Source organism: Sinohyriopsis cumingii, chromosome 6, assembly GCF_028554795.1.
Source record: "Sinohyriopsis cumingii isolate HCF-2022 chromosome 6, ASM2855479v2, whole genome shotgun sequence".
NCBI lineage: Eukaryota > Metazoa > Mollusca > Bivalvia > Unionida > Unionidae > Sinohyriopsis > Sinohyriopsis cumingii.
The window spans coordinates 83,912,374-83,930,217 of NC_142966.1; the positions used below are offsets into that span (position 1 = coordinate 83,912,374).

At 35.2% G+C, this 17,844-nt stretch overlaps 1 protein-coding gene across 2 annotated transcripts in view; it reads left to right on the forward strand.

Annotated features, from left to right (window-relative positions):
• Window positions 1-335: 335 nt before the first annotated feature.
• Window positions 336-17,844, forward strand: part of LOC149797349 (armadillo repeat-containing protein 2-like) — a 90,893-nt gene continuing 73,384 nt past the window's right edge. The window contains exons 1-4 of one of the 2 annotated variants that reach the window (XM_089962099.1): window positions 336-418; window positions 4,659-4,914; window positions 5,504-5,576; window positions 9,669-9,698. In XM_089962099.1, the coding sequence (XP_089818225.1) occupies window positions 4,703-4,914; window positions 5,504-5,576; window positions 9,669-9,698 (315 nt within the window). In that variant the 5' untranslated portion in view covers window positions 336-418; window positions 4,659-4,702. The remainder of the gene's footprint in view (window positions 419-4,658; window positions 4,915-5,503; window positions 5,577-9,668; window positions 9,699-17,844) is intronic. The other variant, XM_089962100.1, reaches the window with a different exon arrangement.

The window sequence follows — 17,844 nt, forward strand, 5'->3', positions numbered from 1 at the left end:
ATCTCATGTTTGATTTCAGATCTTTATGGGTTTTTTTATGTCATGTAGGTCAAAATATCAGTTGATCATTTGTTGTTTTAAATCATACTGATTTAAATAAATCTTTTCTTAAGTACGACATACCTTGAATACTTCCTCTTCCTTCGCTACTACTACTACTACTACCACTACTAGGCCTAACAAATAACAATGGTCAAGGAAAGCAGACTGAAAATGGAACAAGTGCAGTGCTAAAATATCATAGGAATAATTATATTGCGAATGCACATATGCGACACAGGGTCCAGTGTTTGTGCAACAGTTTTAAGTCTCGGGTCCGGGCTAGCAATCCCGTTGTTTAATCATGCTCGAAACAAGCTTCAACATTCCGTTGTTCATTGAAACGGTATCCGAGAGTTGTCTGTCATAGGTTATTTGGGTAAGTATGAAATATAATTACAAATGTACAATGAAGGGTTATAGCTAATAAAGTTACCGTGTGAACTGTTTTTAAGTATAAAAAAGAGGTTAAGTGCCGGTGGAACAGGTCTGCTTTTTAAAGATGTTATGACCTGTCTACCTGAAAATTTTCACGTCTGTAGTTCGGCTAAAGCATAGCCTTCTATTGTCTTGTGCTCTAATAGACTCGATTTCAGAGTATTTATTTTATGTATCCTAGATCTCTAATCGCTGTTGACATTTTCTGGTTACAGTACTCCTGATATGCACACACGATTTTAGGTACCCACATTGTTCATCGAAATCACTTCATACCTGGGTCAATCCTTTCACGTCCTAAATTAGTCCTACAATGTAAGACATAGCACATGTTGTTTTTGTTTAAGTGCACCCCCCAGAACAAAAATATCGGGTGATGTGTCTTACGTTGAAGGCCTAGTTCTAAATTAGATATTCTTGTGAAATAAAATAAATCTGTGCAAAATTGTGTATGATGTGAGTGTAGTTTTTAAATGAAACAAACATCCATACAAAGCTGTTACTACATGCAAGGATTTGATGGGGCGAGCTAAAACTCAACAGATCGTTTCAAACAGCATATTGAATGATATCCGAGTCTGTTTCTCATTGAATTTTCATGTCATCATCTTGAAATGGAGCTAAATTTATCGAATTCATTTCATGCACGAATGATTTAAACATAATTCAAACTGACATACAGAGTAACACCGTTCCTTCGATACATGATGAAAAAGACTGGTCTGGGTACATGTAATCCACCATGTTTGGCCCGAGTTCTATAAGGGTCCATTTTTGATACTGCAGATAAATCAAACTAGACAACTACATTATGGCCGAATAGCCAAATAAGAAAGCTGATCACTCCTTAATAAAGAAATCAGCTCTATCAGAGGTTGTCAGCTTCAAAAAATTTGATGCAAATAGACCACCCTATTTTATCTTGTATTAATGAGAGGTGATACAATCTATTATGATTTGAACGGCATTTAAATAGTTCATACATGAAATGAATTAATTACATTTAATGATGCTAACCTGAAAATTCACTGAGCTATAAATGAGGGTATCATTCATGGTGCTGTACAGAATGAACTGTGGAATGCTGACAAAGTGTAAATGTCAATTTTATCAGTATTTTTGATATTTTACTTACAAAAGATGAAATCATAGATTATTTTCTCATTATTTGTCAAGGGTATTTGTAAATTATTGATTAAAAAAAACTGAATTTCAAGATTCATTATTGAAAAATTGTTTTGTAACATAAATCCTCAATGCAACAGGTGCAGTCTGACAATTTGATGCATCATGGAACAAGGACACATTTATAGATAGAAAAAAGAAAATGTTTGTTTTTCTATTTCATTAAGTATGATATACTTTCTATCATGTGCTTAAATATAGCATTAAACCCACAGAATCAAACAAATCCATAATCATCCAGTGTTAAATCTTCTTAATCCGAATCTAAGTCGCTTAAAGTCGACTATACACTCTGAATTAAATCATTGTAAAGGGTTTGGTCACTATGTCATTAATAAATTGAACCATTTTTTAAAAAGTCTTTTAGGAAGTTAGTATTAGGCAGGTGATAAATACATATAGGATCTCTCTCTCTCTATATATATATATATATATATATATATAAGGTGATAAATACATATAGGATCTCTCTCTCTCTCTCTCTCTCTCTCTCTCTATATATATATATATATATATATATATATATATATATATATATATATATATATATATATATATATATATATATATATATATATATATGCATACATACATACATACATATGGGGGGTGTGTGATAAAAATGGTCAATATGTACAGGAGACCAGGAGGATTATGTACAGGTGACCAGTAGGATAGGTTTGATTATTTTATTAGGTCTTTAAGTGATTACATGATGCAGCTGAATGATTCTTCATAAATAATTAATCAACTACTGCAATAATAAGTTTTTGATATTATAAAACTTAGCTCAGAGAACCATTGAAGATTTAATGAATATCATAAATGTTCTGAGATAGATAAAAGGAAAATGTTAAAATAGGATAATCGATAGCAGTGTATTTAATGTCGATTTCTGGCAAAGCATTGAGGTTTAATTCACTGCCATCCAAATGAACAGGAAGAAATTACAATTGATTATTTTATGAGGGTAGATTTAGCATGGTCCAACATCGGCTTCTTGTCTGTGAGCACTACATTGACATTTTGAACCGTTCGGGCAATACGGTTTAGGTATTGTATGAGATTTCTTTGCTGACATTGAATTTACGCACCCCCCAACCACAAAAAATTAAAATACAATATGGCCAATATAATGATAAACAGAAAAAGAAAATTTAATTTAGTAATTGTAAAGTTCAATAGTTTAACTCTTTACATTTTTCTTTGGTGTCCAAAATACTCTGGATCTTGGTATGAGTTCTTTTCCAGAGAATTAGTACATGACATCAGAAACATAATTGTGAAACATGCCACATGAATGTGCTGAATCGAGTGCATGCCATAATATAACCACAACTAATAAACACACATTGATCTGCATATCAAAACACCTCATAACTTGGCCAATGCAGAAATCTTGCCACCTCAGGTGAATTAAATACATGTCTTAGGTCAAATAAATAATAAATATAATACGATAATCTTCAAGTTTTTATTTGATTTTTATCTTTTAAAATAAGCAAAATTAAAATTATATTTGCAATCTATATTGTTTTAATGTTTACCAATGTGTCTTTTGCAGTCATTGAGGTGTATAATGTTTTTGTGTTGTTTATCATGGTATAAACTATTTAGCTGAATTCGACAACTGTCATTGCTGTATTACACACCAAAAAATGTATCTGAAGTCATTATGTTAACTGTGTGACTTGGCAGCTGCCTGACAGCTTATATAACAATTAGTACTGAAAGAACAATTGTACATTAAAATTGTATAGTTACAATCAGGAACTAATTTGCAGTTTGTATTTTTTAATCTTAGTTTTCCTTTTCTGTCCTTCAAATCTCTTGCTATAAAAATAGCTTTGAAGAAATTGTGCAAGCCCCATTGTCATTAAATTAACTTTTGTAAATGAAAAATTAGACATAGGTTGAGAGTCTTCAAAGTTGAAACTTGTAAATATGAAAGAAGTATTTGTTGACATAAGTGATGAAATATTTAATTCTTGCTTTTTTAAGACATAAAATCAATTGTTGTAGTTGTCAGCAAATGGCATAGTGAACAAAGATAAAAGCCGTAAAACAGTAAAATCCTTTTTAAAAAAAAGCACAGTCAAATTGTTTTATATAAATGTGACTCTCGAAATATCCAGGACTTTCTCTGTGTGGACATTGTCATGGGAAGTATTCCCGTTCATTAGGGTTACCTCAGTTAGTTGCCTTTTACACAATTCAGGAGGGTGCATATTGGGGCTTTTGTACACCTGAAGCCTGCAGGTGGGTACAACTAATAAATGAGAAATAAAAATTGCAATATGAGTGTGCATTCATGACATTGACATGTAATAAACATGTCTGCATAGAGCAAATGTTGAATTGTGGAGGCCCTAAAAGTAACTGTAAGTAACTCTCTCTCTCTCTCGTTAAATGAGAGTGGTCAGAGGTTATTGCCTTTACAGATCACTCTCATCTCACTTGTGTCCACATGGCTCAGTAAATGGGGGTATGTGGGGAAGCTTGCCAGTAGCTTTCCATGTGTTGGTTTTTCTCGAGTCTTTCCATATTATTTCTCTACCAGATATACTGGCCACCATGTATAGCCTATCACATCCTGAAAAATGAGTGATCTGTAAAGACAAGGTACTTAGACCACTTGGCAACCCAGGGCCCCCAGGTTGGAGACTGTTGAGATCCCCTCCCTATAACAATGTACTTGCACGTCATTATTGTACATGAAATGACAGATGCACACACGTTAAACCGATATTTGACCATTGCATAAACTTTGGGTTGGAGGTCAAAATGAAGAAGTACAGGAATATTTGTTTAACAAATTCTATTTTAAAACTGAGTCAGTGGGACTCCTAAGATTTTTTTTTAATTGGGGTCTCTGAAGAGAAACCTGAATCTAGAATGCATGTTTTCTGTTTCAGAGAAAACCTCAATTTATGTATAAAAAAATTGGTATGAATTTTGAGAACTTTGACAAATTAATGGTTTAATATTTTTTACAGAACGAACATGTAGAGGTCATTTGTCTGAGGCATTCTTCCAAACGATGGAGCCCACACCTCCACGGAAATCCAAAGATACACGGCCATTCTATGAACCTCCAGACAAGGAAATATCCATCAAGATTATCAATGAAGCTAGGCAGTCCTTGAAAGATGTAAAAACCAAAAGACCATTCACCCCCCGAGAAGATCGAAGAACTTTATTTGGATCTACAAGTATTAGAAATTCAGAAAATAGACCACCAAGTGCATTTAGGTAATTAGTTTCTAACAGCATGGGATTGAAACAGTTCACACATGTAAAGTTTTAATGTACAAACTATACACAACCCTGTCAAATTTGACTACAGCATGCATACTGTGGCCTAAGATTTAAAATGTGTTTTATTTCTTTTATTCTTTTTAAAATTGTCCATTTACTTTGCTTCCTCAGATTCTATAATGACATCATACATGTTAAACATGCCTTAATTTAAGTGGAACAAAGTGGAAACTTAAAATGACATTACATACAATGCATCATGTTGTTGAAACATTGGGATGCACTTTCAGATTGTTTTTATCACATTTAAATCAAATTTAATGTCAATTTTAGAAGACTTCTTAACATTAGGGCAAAAAAATCTTACCTGGAATCAAAACAATATTTTAATGAGGGATTGGAAAAAAAATGACCTAATTTTTCTTTCATATTATATATAATTCTTGGGCAAACTTTAAATTCTTTACTTGCCAACAAAGTTTTATACTTGACTGCTGAACAAGTTTTTTCCCCCTTAACTTACATATCATTATTAAAATCTAATAATATGTAATACATTTTAAATTTTACTGATGTTTTACAGCCTCGGTTCTAGGCACTTTGAGGGACCAGACTCAAGGCCTGTTTCAGGCACAAAACTAAGTCCTCTAGATCATGTAAGTATGCAATTCAGAATTTCTATTTCTATAAAGTTTCAATGTGTGAGGGTGCGTGCTTGCATGCATGTGTGTATGTGTGTGCAGATATATATAGCTTAAGATAAATCATTGTTACAAAATATTTGCACAAAACCAATGCAACTTGTGATTGACTTGATGAAAGATATGCATGGAAACAAACCATTAGCAATTAAAACCAAGGGTCTGCTGTCCTTGATACCACACAAGTTAAATGTTCTATCTTACTGGATCTTCCTGGATGCTGGGTTGTTAATGTAGCTAACTTTTGTGGAACTATCTATGTAACATTTCATAACTGTTGGGGTTGCCAGGTTGAACACGATTGTTTTTTAAAAGGTTGCTTTTTACTCTGCCATCTGGATGTGTGTGTATATAATATATGGTAACTCGTCGAACACTGTTTGAGGTAGAGACTTTGGATTTAGGGATATGATTGAGGATGTCCATAGTTTTGGAATCTGGATCTCCTGGTTATGGATCTGGGAGGTGTGTATAATAATGTGTAATAGGAGGGATAGTGATGACTAAGCATTATAATAATGCAACTTTGTTACAGTCCTCTAGTTTCAAGGGGGGGGATTTAGTGGGTCAAATGTGCAGCATTCTTTACTGCTATTTACATGAAATATTATGCTTTTTACACTAAATATGTATGATAGGAATGCAGCAAAAGATTGAACTTGATCTTTTGTCGTTCTCACTGCCATGTAAATGTCTTTTGATGTCAATACTTTGTTGCTCTTTTGTCATCTTAATATTTTGTCACATATACATATATCGTTTATTTATCATTCTTCATACACGTTTGGATAAAACCCTCCCAGGTCATATTGACCATTTGTTATTAGCAGTTTTTATGATAAATTTTTATAATTTGTTTTTTAAAAAATAGCTGTTTAATTATGTAACTAAAATACAACATGGAAATCTTCATTCCATGCATCTTCATGGCATTTGCAGTGCTCTCTCACATTGTTAATATGTACTTGTAGCCTAGTGGTGTTTTTGCAGCAGTGTTACACCTTGAGTGCATGATTGCAGGTTTCCTGCAATTTTTGTCCAATGTCTCCCATATGTTCATCCTGTGTGCCCCTCCTTGGGCACCCTGTTTCATTAAGACAACCAAACAGAAAATGCCTGCAACATTTCTTTAGTGAATGTTCATTTACATCTGTGTTGGTACTAGCTGTGACCAAAGTCACTAAAGGTGTTAAAAACTGTCAGATGGCAATGAATGTCTGTTTTAAAACAATATCTGCCAGTGAAAACACTTAAGGTTTGTATGATAGTCAACCAGGTTGCGATGTAAAGACTTGGACATCTGCTTGTGTAACATATTTTCAAGGCTTAAGTGACACGTACACTGATGAATTTATTTTGAGGTTGTTTTAATGTCAAAAGAGACTAAATTTTTGGCATGTACACAGCTTTTCATGTCATGAATGATATAATTATTTGAAAAGTAAAGTAATTGAAAAAATACAGGTATTTATTGTAATAAATGCTGGTGAATAATGAATGAATGCTAAAGTTAATTGAGAGCAAAATAAGGAACAGATAATTCCATGATACAGATCATGTCTGATTAACTAGATATTCAAACATAGTAATGTGTTTATACGTCTCATTGTATTAGCAATACCACTTCATTATTTACTACTTTTTTCCTAAGTTTGTCCCATTAAAATGTTTTGGGACTCCCAAATTTGGAGTGTGTGGGACACAATGCCCCCTGACCATGGGTATCTAGGGGAAACACTGCTGGTGTACTCAACATTTTCAGGCTTTTCTGTTGCATCCTCACAGAGAGCACTTGACTCAGAAATCGTTGAAAATTGGACTGGAATTCAAAGCTTTCAAAAGTTTTTTGAGATAGGTAATGAGAGGACTTTTGACTGAAGTTTATGCTGATATTTATGGAGAAAACCCATTTCTTCTTTACAAACAACCAGGAGCAGATTTTATATCATTTCTCAATTTTCTTTTCAGTTTTACCTATGACCACACTGGTTATGAGAACCAAGAGTAGTTGCTGTTGAACCCAGAACTTTATTTTTTTATTGCAGCATGGGACAAACCCAATCACTGCCATGTGGGCTTTAACCCAGTGACTTCTGATTTCAAAAGTTCATTGGGTCCATCACCATAAAGCTCCTTGGTCCAGCTGGGTCCCTTATGTAAAACAGATATGGCTGTGGGTTTAATTCTCCCAAGTATAGCAAGGTTCCTCATGTAACGCATATATGGCTGAGGATTCAATTCTACCCAGTCTAGCAAGGTCCCTTATGTAACACATATGGCAGTGGATCAATTTCCCACCAGTCTAGCACGGTTCCTCATGTAACTCAGATACAGCTGTGGATCTAATTCTCCCCAATCCAGCAAGGTTCCCCATGTAACACATGTATGGCTGTGGGTTTAATTCTCCCAAGTATAGCAAGGTTCCTCATGTAATGCTTATATGGCTGTGGATTTAATTCTCCCCAGTCTGGCAAGATTCCTTATGTAACACATATACAGCTGTGGATCTAATCTCCCCAATCTAGCAAGGTTCCCCATGTAACACATATATGGCTGTGGATTTAATTCTCCCCAGTCTAGCAAGATTCCTCATGTAACACATATACAGCTGTGTATCCAGTTCTTTCCAATGTAGCGAGATCCCTCATGTAATACACATAAGGCTGTGGGTCCAATTCTCCCTGTTCTTGAAAGGTTCTGCATGTAATACACCAACAGCTGTGGATCCAATTCTCCCTGTTCTAGCAAGGTTCTGCATGCAATACACCTACAGCTGTGGATCCAATTCTCCCTGTTCTAGAAAGGTTCAGCATGTAATACAACTACAGCTGTGAATCCAATTCTCCATGTTCTAGAAAGGTTCAGCATGTAATACAACTACAGCTGTGGATCCAATTCTCCATGTTCTACCAAGGTTCCACATGCAATATGCCTACAGCTGTGGATCTAATTATCCCTGTTCTTGCAAGTTCCTCAAATAATACACATACAGATGTAGATCCAATTCTCCCTGTTCTAGCAAGGTTCTGCATGCAATACACCTACAGCTGTGGATCCAATTCTCCCTGTTCTAGCAAGGTTCCGCATGCAATACACCTACAGCTGTGGATCCAATTCTCCCTGTTCTAGAAAGGTTCAGCATGTAATACACCTACAGCTGTGGATCCAGTTCTCTCTGTTCTTGCAAGGTTCTGCATTCAATACGCCTATAGCTGTTGATCCAATTCTCCCTGTTCTAGCTGTTGATCCAATTCTCCCTGTTCTAGCAAGGTTCTGCATGCACTACACCTACAGCTGTGGATCCACTTCTCCCTGTTCTAGCAAGGTTCCGCATGCAATATGCCTACAGCTGTGGATCAAATTCTCCCTGTTCTTGCAAGTTTCTCAAATAATACACATACAGTTGTAGATCCAATTCTCCCTGTCCTAGCAAGGTTCTGCATGCAATATGTCTACAGCTGTGGATCTAATTCTCCCTGTTCTTGCAAGTTCCTCAAATAATACACATGCAGCTGTAGATCCAATACTCCCTGTTCTAGTAAGGTTCCTCATGTAATGCAGACATGGTTGAGGATCCAGTTCTCCCCAGTCTAGCAGGGTCCCTCGTGTAACACAGATATGACTATGGATCCAATTCCCCCCTCTTTAGCAGGGTCCTTCATCTAACACAGATATGGCCGTGGATTCAGTTTTTGGGATGAACATACCTTAGTATAAGGTGACCTTACATTGTTGTACATTTTTATGAATCCCCTAAACAGTATTAATCAATGGACTACAGTTATATTTCTTCTAGACTAATGTGCTAATGTGAGGTTGCATTATACTGGGGCAAATTATGCACGGTGTTACTATTATATACAGTAATATAATGAGATCCAAGACTATACCTGTATGATAAAATTGTTATACAGAGGTACCTTATAGTGAGGGGACAGTATAAAATATCGGCAGTAATTTCTGGTGCAAACATGATCATTACCATATTTGAATGATGCATTTCTATTGAGAATGATAGACACTGTTTGTCATTGCCTCTTTTTTCAGACACCAACATTTCTGTCACTTGAGGAGAATGTAAGCATAATTTTTAGACAAAATTCTTGTTGTGGCTTTCAAGGACAGTAGACATTAGATGCTGTTTCACAGGCATATTCTCAAGACTTTTTGAGCATTAAACTGAACCTCAACCTCAGGCTTGAAATAAATGTGATAGCCAGCAATTTTACTAATGGTAAAAAAGAAGACTTGAGTTTAAAATTCTTTCTTTGAGTGAAAATTGTATTGTTATGCTACAGATGTTGTACCTGACGTCACAGTTTTGAGTTAAGTTTATTTCTTAAAAAGTCCTTAGAATATTATGGGTCTGCTCATCTGTTAGAGTATTATGTAGAAGTAAAGAAAATTGTAATTAAAAGTACACCTCTCCCTCGATAACTTGTGCACAACAGGGGCGAGGGGCGAGTTACAGTGAGACCTCCAAAAATTGAAACAAATCTCTTTGATATGGAGAAAACTGTTGATGGGGAGCGGTGTTAGGGAACTGGATTGTTTATTGACTGAATCCTCATTTTACAATCACGTTGATAATAATTTTTAATAATGCGCTTTTTCTAATAAAATTGTTTGTTATGCTGTTTAAATAACATTTATTTTCAAAATGTCCAACATATGAAAGATTGTTTCAACTGGTTTATTTCGTGAGACAATCGTCTATGTCGAAACTCAATTTTTGTATTGTTCATTTAGTTCAATATTGATGTCATGATTTAATTGGAAGTAACAATGAAACTTCTTATCATCCTTATCTCTAAGTACCAGTTCAAGAATTCTCTGAAACTCGCTTGCCCACAATGGTCTGTATCTGTGAAATCAAGCTCTTTATTTTACGAAGTATTCATTTTGCTTGGCTGCCTTGTTATCTTTGAACACAGTTATGAAAGAGTCGGTTAATTTAAGGTAGTTTATGTTACATACACAATAACATTTATAAGTGTTCGATTGATCAAATGAAGTGAGTTACCCGACATATGACCAGGGCCACTAGATTTTAAGTTTGTAGCATTTTCATGCCTTTTAACTTTTCTTTTATTCCACCATCTTTATTTGATTCAAAAGACATAATTAAGATGGTAATACAAAGGAGGCCAGCTTGTAATTCAGTGCAACAATACAATAAATACTTCCAGAAATCAGTTATCAAAACATGGTCAGCACTTAATTAGGTTCTCAGAGAAATGCTCGCAGACAGCTAATATGGTAGATTGACACATTTTATGTTTAATTACAAGAGGAAACATTGCATTTATGATGATTACACTTAAAAGGAACTGAAAGTTAGAGCTAGAACACAAATTGCAATTGATTAAAAATATTTAATTTTTATTTATTTATTAAAGTACTGCCTCCACTAAGCGTAAGTGACATTTTCATTGATTGAAATTTCCTTACATATCATTAATTGCAGTGTACTAGGAATGTCATTTGGAAAGAAAATGTAAAAAATTGTATGACCTATTTTTAAATTTGATATTTCAAAGTGTTGATTCAAATTTCCAGGTCCTATCTACCGTTTTTGAAGATGAGCAATACATCAAAGTTTCTGTTACCAATTTTGATTGTGATTTACTTCAAGTTCAACAAATAGGGATCAATTTTTGGGGTATTTTCTGGTTTAAAAAATGGGAGCCGCACATGACCCCTGCATTATAAGCAGGTTCGCGAGTTATCAGGGTGCGAGTTATCGAGGGAATGGTGTATTTTTAACAGTTCTGGTGCTGTATGTATTATAGATAAAATGGCATTAAATAGACAATTTCAAATGTGAGCCTATTTGCAGGTAAAGTACATAAAGTAAAAGTGACAAGTAAGGGCTTGAGTATAAATAATTTCACACTACATCTAAAAGTACTTTAATAAATCACCCAACGTTAAGTTCTGTTTTATTTTTTTTATGTCGTGTGGAGAGAAAGGCTTTATAATGTGATCACATTTGAGAGCTATTATTTGACTCAGAATATTACTATGGCAGTTGATAAAAGTGTCAAAGACCAGTATTGTAGGAGTGATGTGTGTTGTTGGACAATTAAAATCAGTGATTTAGAACTGAATTTTATAGTCTTTAACAGTAAACCTTACACGATACCTGGTACATTGTATATGGAATGAGGAGAAAATTGTTGTCCTGTATCGGAATGTTTAGGATCCGATACAGTACATTTTGCATACCTTGAAAATAATTATTAATAAATCTTCACTTTAAAGACCATTATTTTGGGAGACCACCTATAATTTATTACTATGTTCATAATACAAGGATTACTATGTTCATAATACAAGGATTACTATGTTCATAATACAAGGATTACTATGTTCATAATACAAGGATCCTTTTTGTTTTATTACACCATTAGCCCAGTTAACACATTAACCCCTGGAAGTTTTCATCATTTTCATCTGAAATTCGAGTAGGAAACACATTTTGAAAGCTATTTCTGAATACATCCGAAAACACCAACTTCCAGGTGATCTTCCAATAACATACTGCCTAGTTGTGTTAGAAACATGAGCAGAAGGGTAAAAGTTTGATTTTTTAATATTATATTTTGTTGCTAAACGGAGCCATTATTTTTATATCGAGACCACTCTTTATTCCTAATGTCCATATTATCCTACTTTTTGCAAAGGTTCATCTGTCTGTTTGCAGTTCATACTGGTTTGCCTTAGATCTGAGACCAAAAAGTCTAAAATCCAGACACAAAATCTGATTCCGACAACAGGCAAATTTTGGGTAGAAAAAAAATCAGGTCCAAAAATGAGGTTTTTCCCTCTGTATTTTGTAGTGCAGCTAGAAATTCCAGATTATTTGGTATCATTGTAGAGCTACATCTGTCTATCTTTCTATAATACCGCCCACTTTAGTGTATCGTAAATGATCTTGACTCTACAGAGCTCGGCAGTAGGCTTCTACCTCCTGCCACATAAACTCATCACCAGGGGTTAAGAGACCACCTACGAGTTACTCGTAGTATCTTGGACATATTTTTGTTTAACAGTAGGAGTAGTATCTTAGGGCAGGTTTTAGGTCATTGTTTTGAATCTTGCTACAGAGGTTAAACAATTTTGCATCACTTGCACTAGTTGATGCCACAGTAGTAAAATGGATATAGATCCGTACAGATGAATAATGCAGAGACTGGATGAGTCCATTTATTATGCACATAGGTATTGGTAAATTGTGTGTCCTGGATGTGTTCAAATGGCACATGCTGCTCAGATACCCATGGTTACAAATTGAGGGTAGTGCTATGATAATACTAACTGTTGACAAATTTTAACATATACTTGTCCAAATATATCAGCATCCACTGATATCTGATCTGTGACCAGCTGGCATCTATTCCATTGTGACATGTATTTGCAGTTATTTGATGCCATGGAACTGGAATAAGTTCCATCCCTTTGTGTAGTTGTAGGTCAGGAAAGATTTGAACCTGAAATTTTACTGAACATTCAATTTCTGGGTTCTTAGGTGGTTATAATATAGGACACAGGGTATATATCAATTTGTATTTCTTGCATTTATCCAAGTCAACAACAGCTGTATGGGATTCAATTGATACAGTATTTGAGTCAAGGGGCAGTTTGTCCTTTGATGCATGCAACAGAGCCGTTGGTCAAATTTATAATGTGGTGTATTCTCTAGTCAAATGTGATACAGTGCCAACCATCTCAGTCATCAGAGGAATGTGGCTTGGGATTACACTCCTCAGTTAACTGACCACTCCGATAGCCTAGTGGGTAGAGCGTCCTCCTCGGATGGAGGAGGTCCTAGGTTCGATCCCTGACCAAGTCATACCAAAGACTTATAAAACATGGTACTAACAGCTGCCTCACTTGGCACTCAGCATTAAGAAGTTAGTGTTAGAACTGATCGGCCTGGTGTCAGGATAATGTGACTGGGTGGGACATCATGCTACATGTCTGTGGCATATGCCCCAGTGCTAGCCATTACTATAAACTGCCACAGTGCAGACATTGTAGCAGTATGGCTGAAAAATTGTTTTAGCTACATTAAAAATCCAAATCACACACACACTCCTCAGTTAAATGTGATACAGTGCCTACCATCTGAGGCATCAGTTGATTGTGACTTGGGAAGTAACCTCCAATACGAAATGTGATCCAGTACCTACTGATATGTGTCTTGGGTGTGTTCAACAGTCACCTTTCAAATGGCACATGCTGCTCACATACCCATGGTTACAAATTGAGGGTGGTAGTATGAACTATTTATGATAATACTAACTGTTGACAAATTTTTGTCTAGGTCAGTATTACATGTATTGGAATGTGGTCTCAGTCCAGTGTATTTTAGCTGTTTCTGTCCTGGTCAGATGTGATACATTGCATATAGTCTTACTTCAGTGCATTGTAGTTATTTTTGTATTTAGCAAATATGATACAGCATGTATAATCTCAGTCCATTGCACATTTGCTGTTACTATCAATGTTAAATGTGGTACCATGCATTTGGTTGCAATGCAGTGCCCTATAGCTGTTGTCTAGGTCAAATGTAATATGGTGCATTTGGTCTCAGTACAGTGCCCTGTAGCTGTTGCCTAGGTCAAATGTGATATGGTGCATTTGGTCTCAATGCAGTGCAGTGTAGATGTTGTCTAGGTCAAATGTGATATGGTGCATTTGGTCTCAGTGTAGTGCCCTGTAGCTGTTGTCTAGGTCAAATGTGATATGGTGCATTTGGTCTCAATGCAGTGCAGTGTAGATGTTGTCTAGGTCAAATGTGATATGGTGCATTTGGTCTCAGTGTAGTGCCCTGTAGCTGTTGTCTAGGTCAAATGTGATATGGTGCATTTGGTCTCAGTGCAGTGCCCTGTAGCTGTTGTCTAGGTCAAATGTGATATGGTGCATTTGGTCTCAGTGTAGTGCCCTGTAGCTGTTGTCTAGGTCAAATGTAATAGAGTACATATGGTCTCATTGCAGTGCTTTGTTGTCTAGGTAAGATGTAATAGAGTGCATTTGGTCTCATTGCAGTGTTCTTTAGCAGTTGTCTAGGTGAAAATGTGATATGGTGCATTTGGTCACACTGCAGAGCCTTGTAGCTGTTTAGGTCAAATGTAATAGAGACTATTTAGTCTCCGTGCATTGCATGTTGTCTAGGTCAAATGTGATATGGTGCATTTGGTCTCAGTGCAATGCAATATTGATGTTGTCTAGGTCAAATGTAATTTTGCAAATTGATATTTATCTAGTATGGTACCTTCTTTCAAAATTAATTAACCTCAGATTTAACTAACTTTGTATGTTTGTGGTGCTGGTTGCTATTATGTGCCCCCCCACCCCAATCCTACATATTGTATCATTAGCAATTTTGATCCCTATTCAAAACCAAGTTTGTCTCGATGCAGCCAGTAGTATTTACCTGAACTTATCTGAAATTGATGTTAATGAAAAATATGTGTTATAATACAGTGTAAATCATAATGTCTGAAGTTTTGAAAATGTTTCATGAATTTAATAAATTTCTCATACTTGTGATAAAATTATTAGTTGTTATTTTGTGCTATTTTAGCAAATTGTTGTCTTTTTATATACATGTACTTTACTTTATTTGTACATTATATTTTTTGAATAAATTTGTTTCATTAAATTATTAATTTTGATTCTCTTTAAAAATGGTGTGAGAGAACCATGTGTAACTTATAATGAGGCAATCAGTCAATACTGATCCTTCATTGTACATTCAGCAATTAGTCAAAAAAAATTGCCAACAAAATATATATATATATATATATATATATATATACACACACACACATAGTCACGTAGGCACATATTAAGACAGTCATATAGATAAACAGAAAGATGGTCACGTAGGTAAATAGAAAGATGGTCACATAGATAAATAGAATGACAGTCACATAGATAAATTGAAAGATGATCACATAGATAAATAGAAAGATGGTCACATAGATAAATAGAATGACAGTCACATAGATAAATAGATAGATGATCACATAGATAAATAGAAAGATGATCACATAGATAAATAGAAAGATGTACCAGCCTATTAACTCTGTTAAATACAGATATCCTTAGTAAATATATGCCAAAATGGAGATTGGCTTATCGTCAATAGATCTTCCAACCCATATGCAGTAACCCTTACAGTAAAGGCAAGAAAGGCAACAGTTCTGTTTATTGGACATCATTTCATGTTGGTTTGAGTACTGCTCACACCAGTTCAGTTTATTGGACATTGTTTCATGTTGGTTTGAGTACTGCTCACACCAGTTCTGTTTATTGTACTCATTTCTTGTTGATTTGAATGCTACTCACAGCATGACCTACATGGGGTTTGGAACTGCAGATTCTAAAACTGTACTGGAGACTATTAAGGCCTCAGTTAAACATAATGTGGCCATTGCTACATCAGAGTACCTTTCTGAACTATTCAAATATATCTTTTCTAATTTGACAAAAACTACATGATATCTTGTTACACTTTACTAAAAATTGGGCTGACTTATAAAAAAAAAGATCAAAAACTGAGGTCTTGTTAGGAATGGCAGGTCCTCATCAAGTCTTGCTGAGAAGATCTTGTTAGGGTTTGAAGGTCTGTATCAATCATTATTCTACAGGCCTTGTTAGGGTTTGCAGGTCTGTATCACACCTTTTTGGGAAAGTCTTGGTAGAGTTGGAAGCTCTGTATCAATCCTTATTATGAAGGTCTTGTTAGAGTTGGCATGTCTGTATCAGGTCTTGTTGTGAAGGTCTTCTTATAGTTAGCAGGTCTGTATCAGGTCTTGTTGTGAAGTTCTTCTTAGAGTTATCAGGTCTTGTTGTGAAGGTCTTGTTAGAGTTATCAGGTCTGTATCAGGTCTTGTTGTGAAGGTCTTCTTATAGTTAGCAGGTCTGTATCAGGTCTTGTTGTGAAGGTCTTGTTAGAGTTATCAGGTCTGTATCAGGTCTTGTTGTGAAGGTCTTCTTATAGTTAGCAGGTCTGTATCAGGTCTTGTTGTGAAGGTCTTGTTAGGGTTGGCAGGTCTGTATCAGGTCTTGTTGTGAAGGTCTTCTTTGAGTTAGCAGGTCTGTATCAGGTCTTGTTGTGAAGGTCTTCTTAGAGTTTTCAGGTCTTGTTGTGAAGGTCTTGTTTGGGTTGGCAGGTCTGTATCGGGTCTTGTTGTGAAGGTCTTCTTGGAGTTGGCAGGTCTGTATCAGATCTTGTTAGAGCTGGCAGATCTTTATCAAGACTCATTATGATGGTTTTGTTAAGGTTGGCAGGTCTGTATTAGTCCTTATTGTGAAGTTCTCTGCTATATAGGTTTTTAAATAAATTAGTTTTCTTTGTAACACAGAACAAGGCTTTCCCAAAATTTGGAAACATGATTTGATTTTTTGACGAGATAAGGTGACATAATACAGCATTCTGGTGAAGGGATGATGTCATGTTTCAAATATTCATGGACGATTTTAGTGAGTGCCTCCAGCATTGATATATATTTGCAATGTGATACTGAGTAATATCCTTTTAAGCAGCCTATCATAAAACTTTGATTTAAGGAATTGCAGAAAATATCATATTTATTCACTTATAAGATGAGTCCAGGTGCAAACTGCACAGGCCTAGATATACTATTGCAGATCTGGGTCTGCGTATTTTGTTAGAGGTAATCAGTAGAACAAACAGCATTGACCTTAATAAGGTCTTTGTTGTTTGCCATTTGACTTGTAAGTGAATATGAATGGTAGATACATTTTTAGATCATGAGATCTGTTCTGGAGTTTAACTAAGCAAAGCACCTTCTGTTGATAATTGCAATCAGTTTGGCATTTTACCAGTTTCTCTTATGGCAGAGATATTTATGAGCCATGTAAGAAATCTGGTTGAATCAAACATGTTCTTTATAAACAATTTCACTTTATTTGGTGGTATTCTTTAAGACAGGTTTCACTGGATGATTGCTTGTAACTAGCTGCAATCAGAAAAATGTATTGATATAAAAAATATTACCATGATTGTAAGTTAGAAATGTTCCTCTTTTCCTGTATAATCAGCCTAGAAATTAAATGGAACACAGTCATGATGTTACTAATTTTAACAGTGCTTGTGTAAAAGTTTCATAACAAATAATTTTTTGTGTTCCTAATTTTTTTCTTCACACGCATGGTAACATTTTCATAACAAATAATTTATTGCATT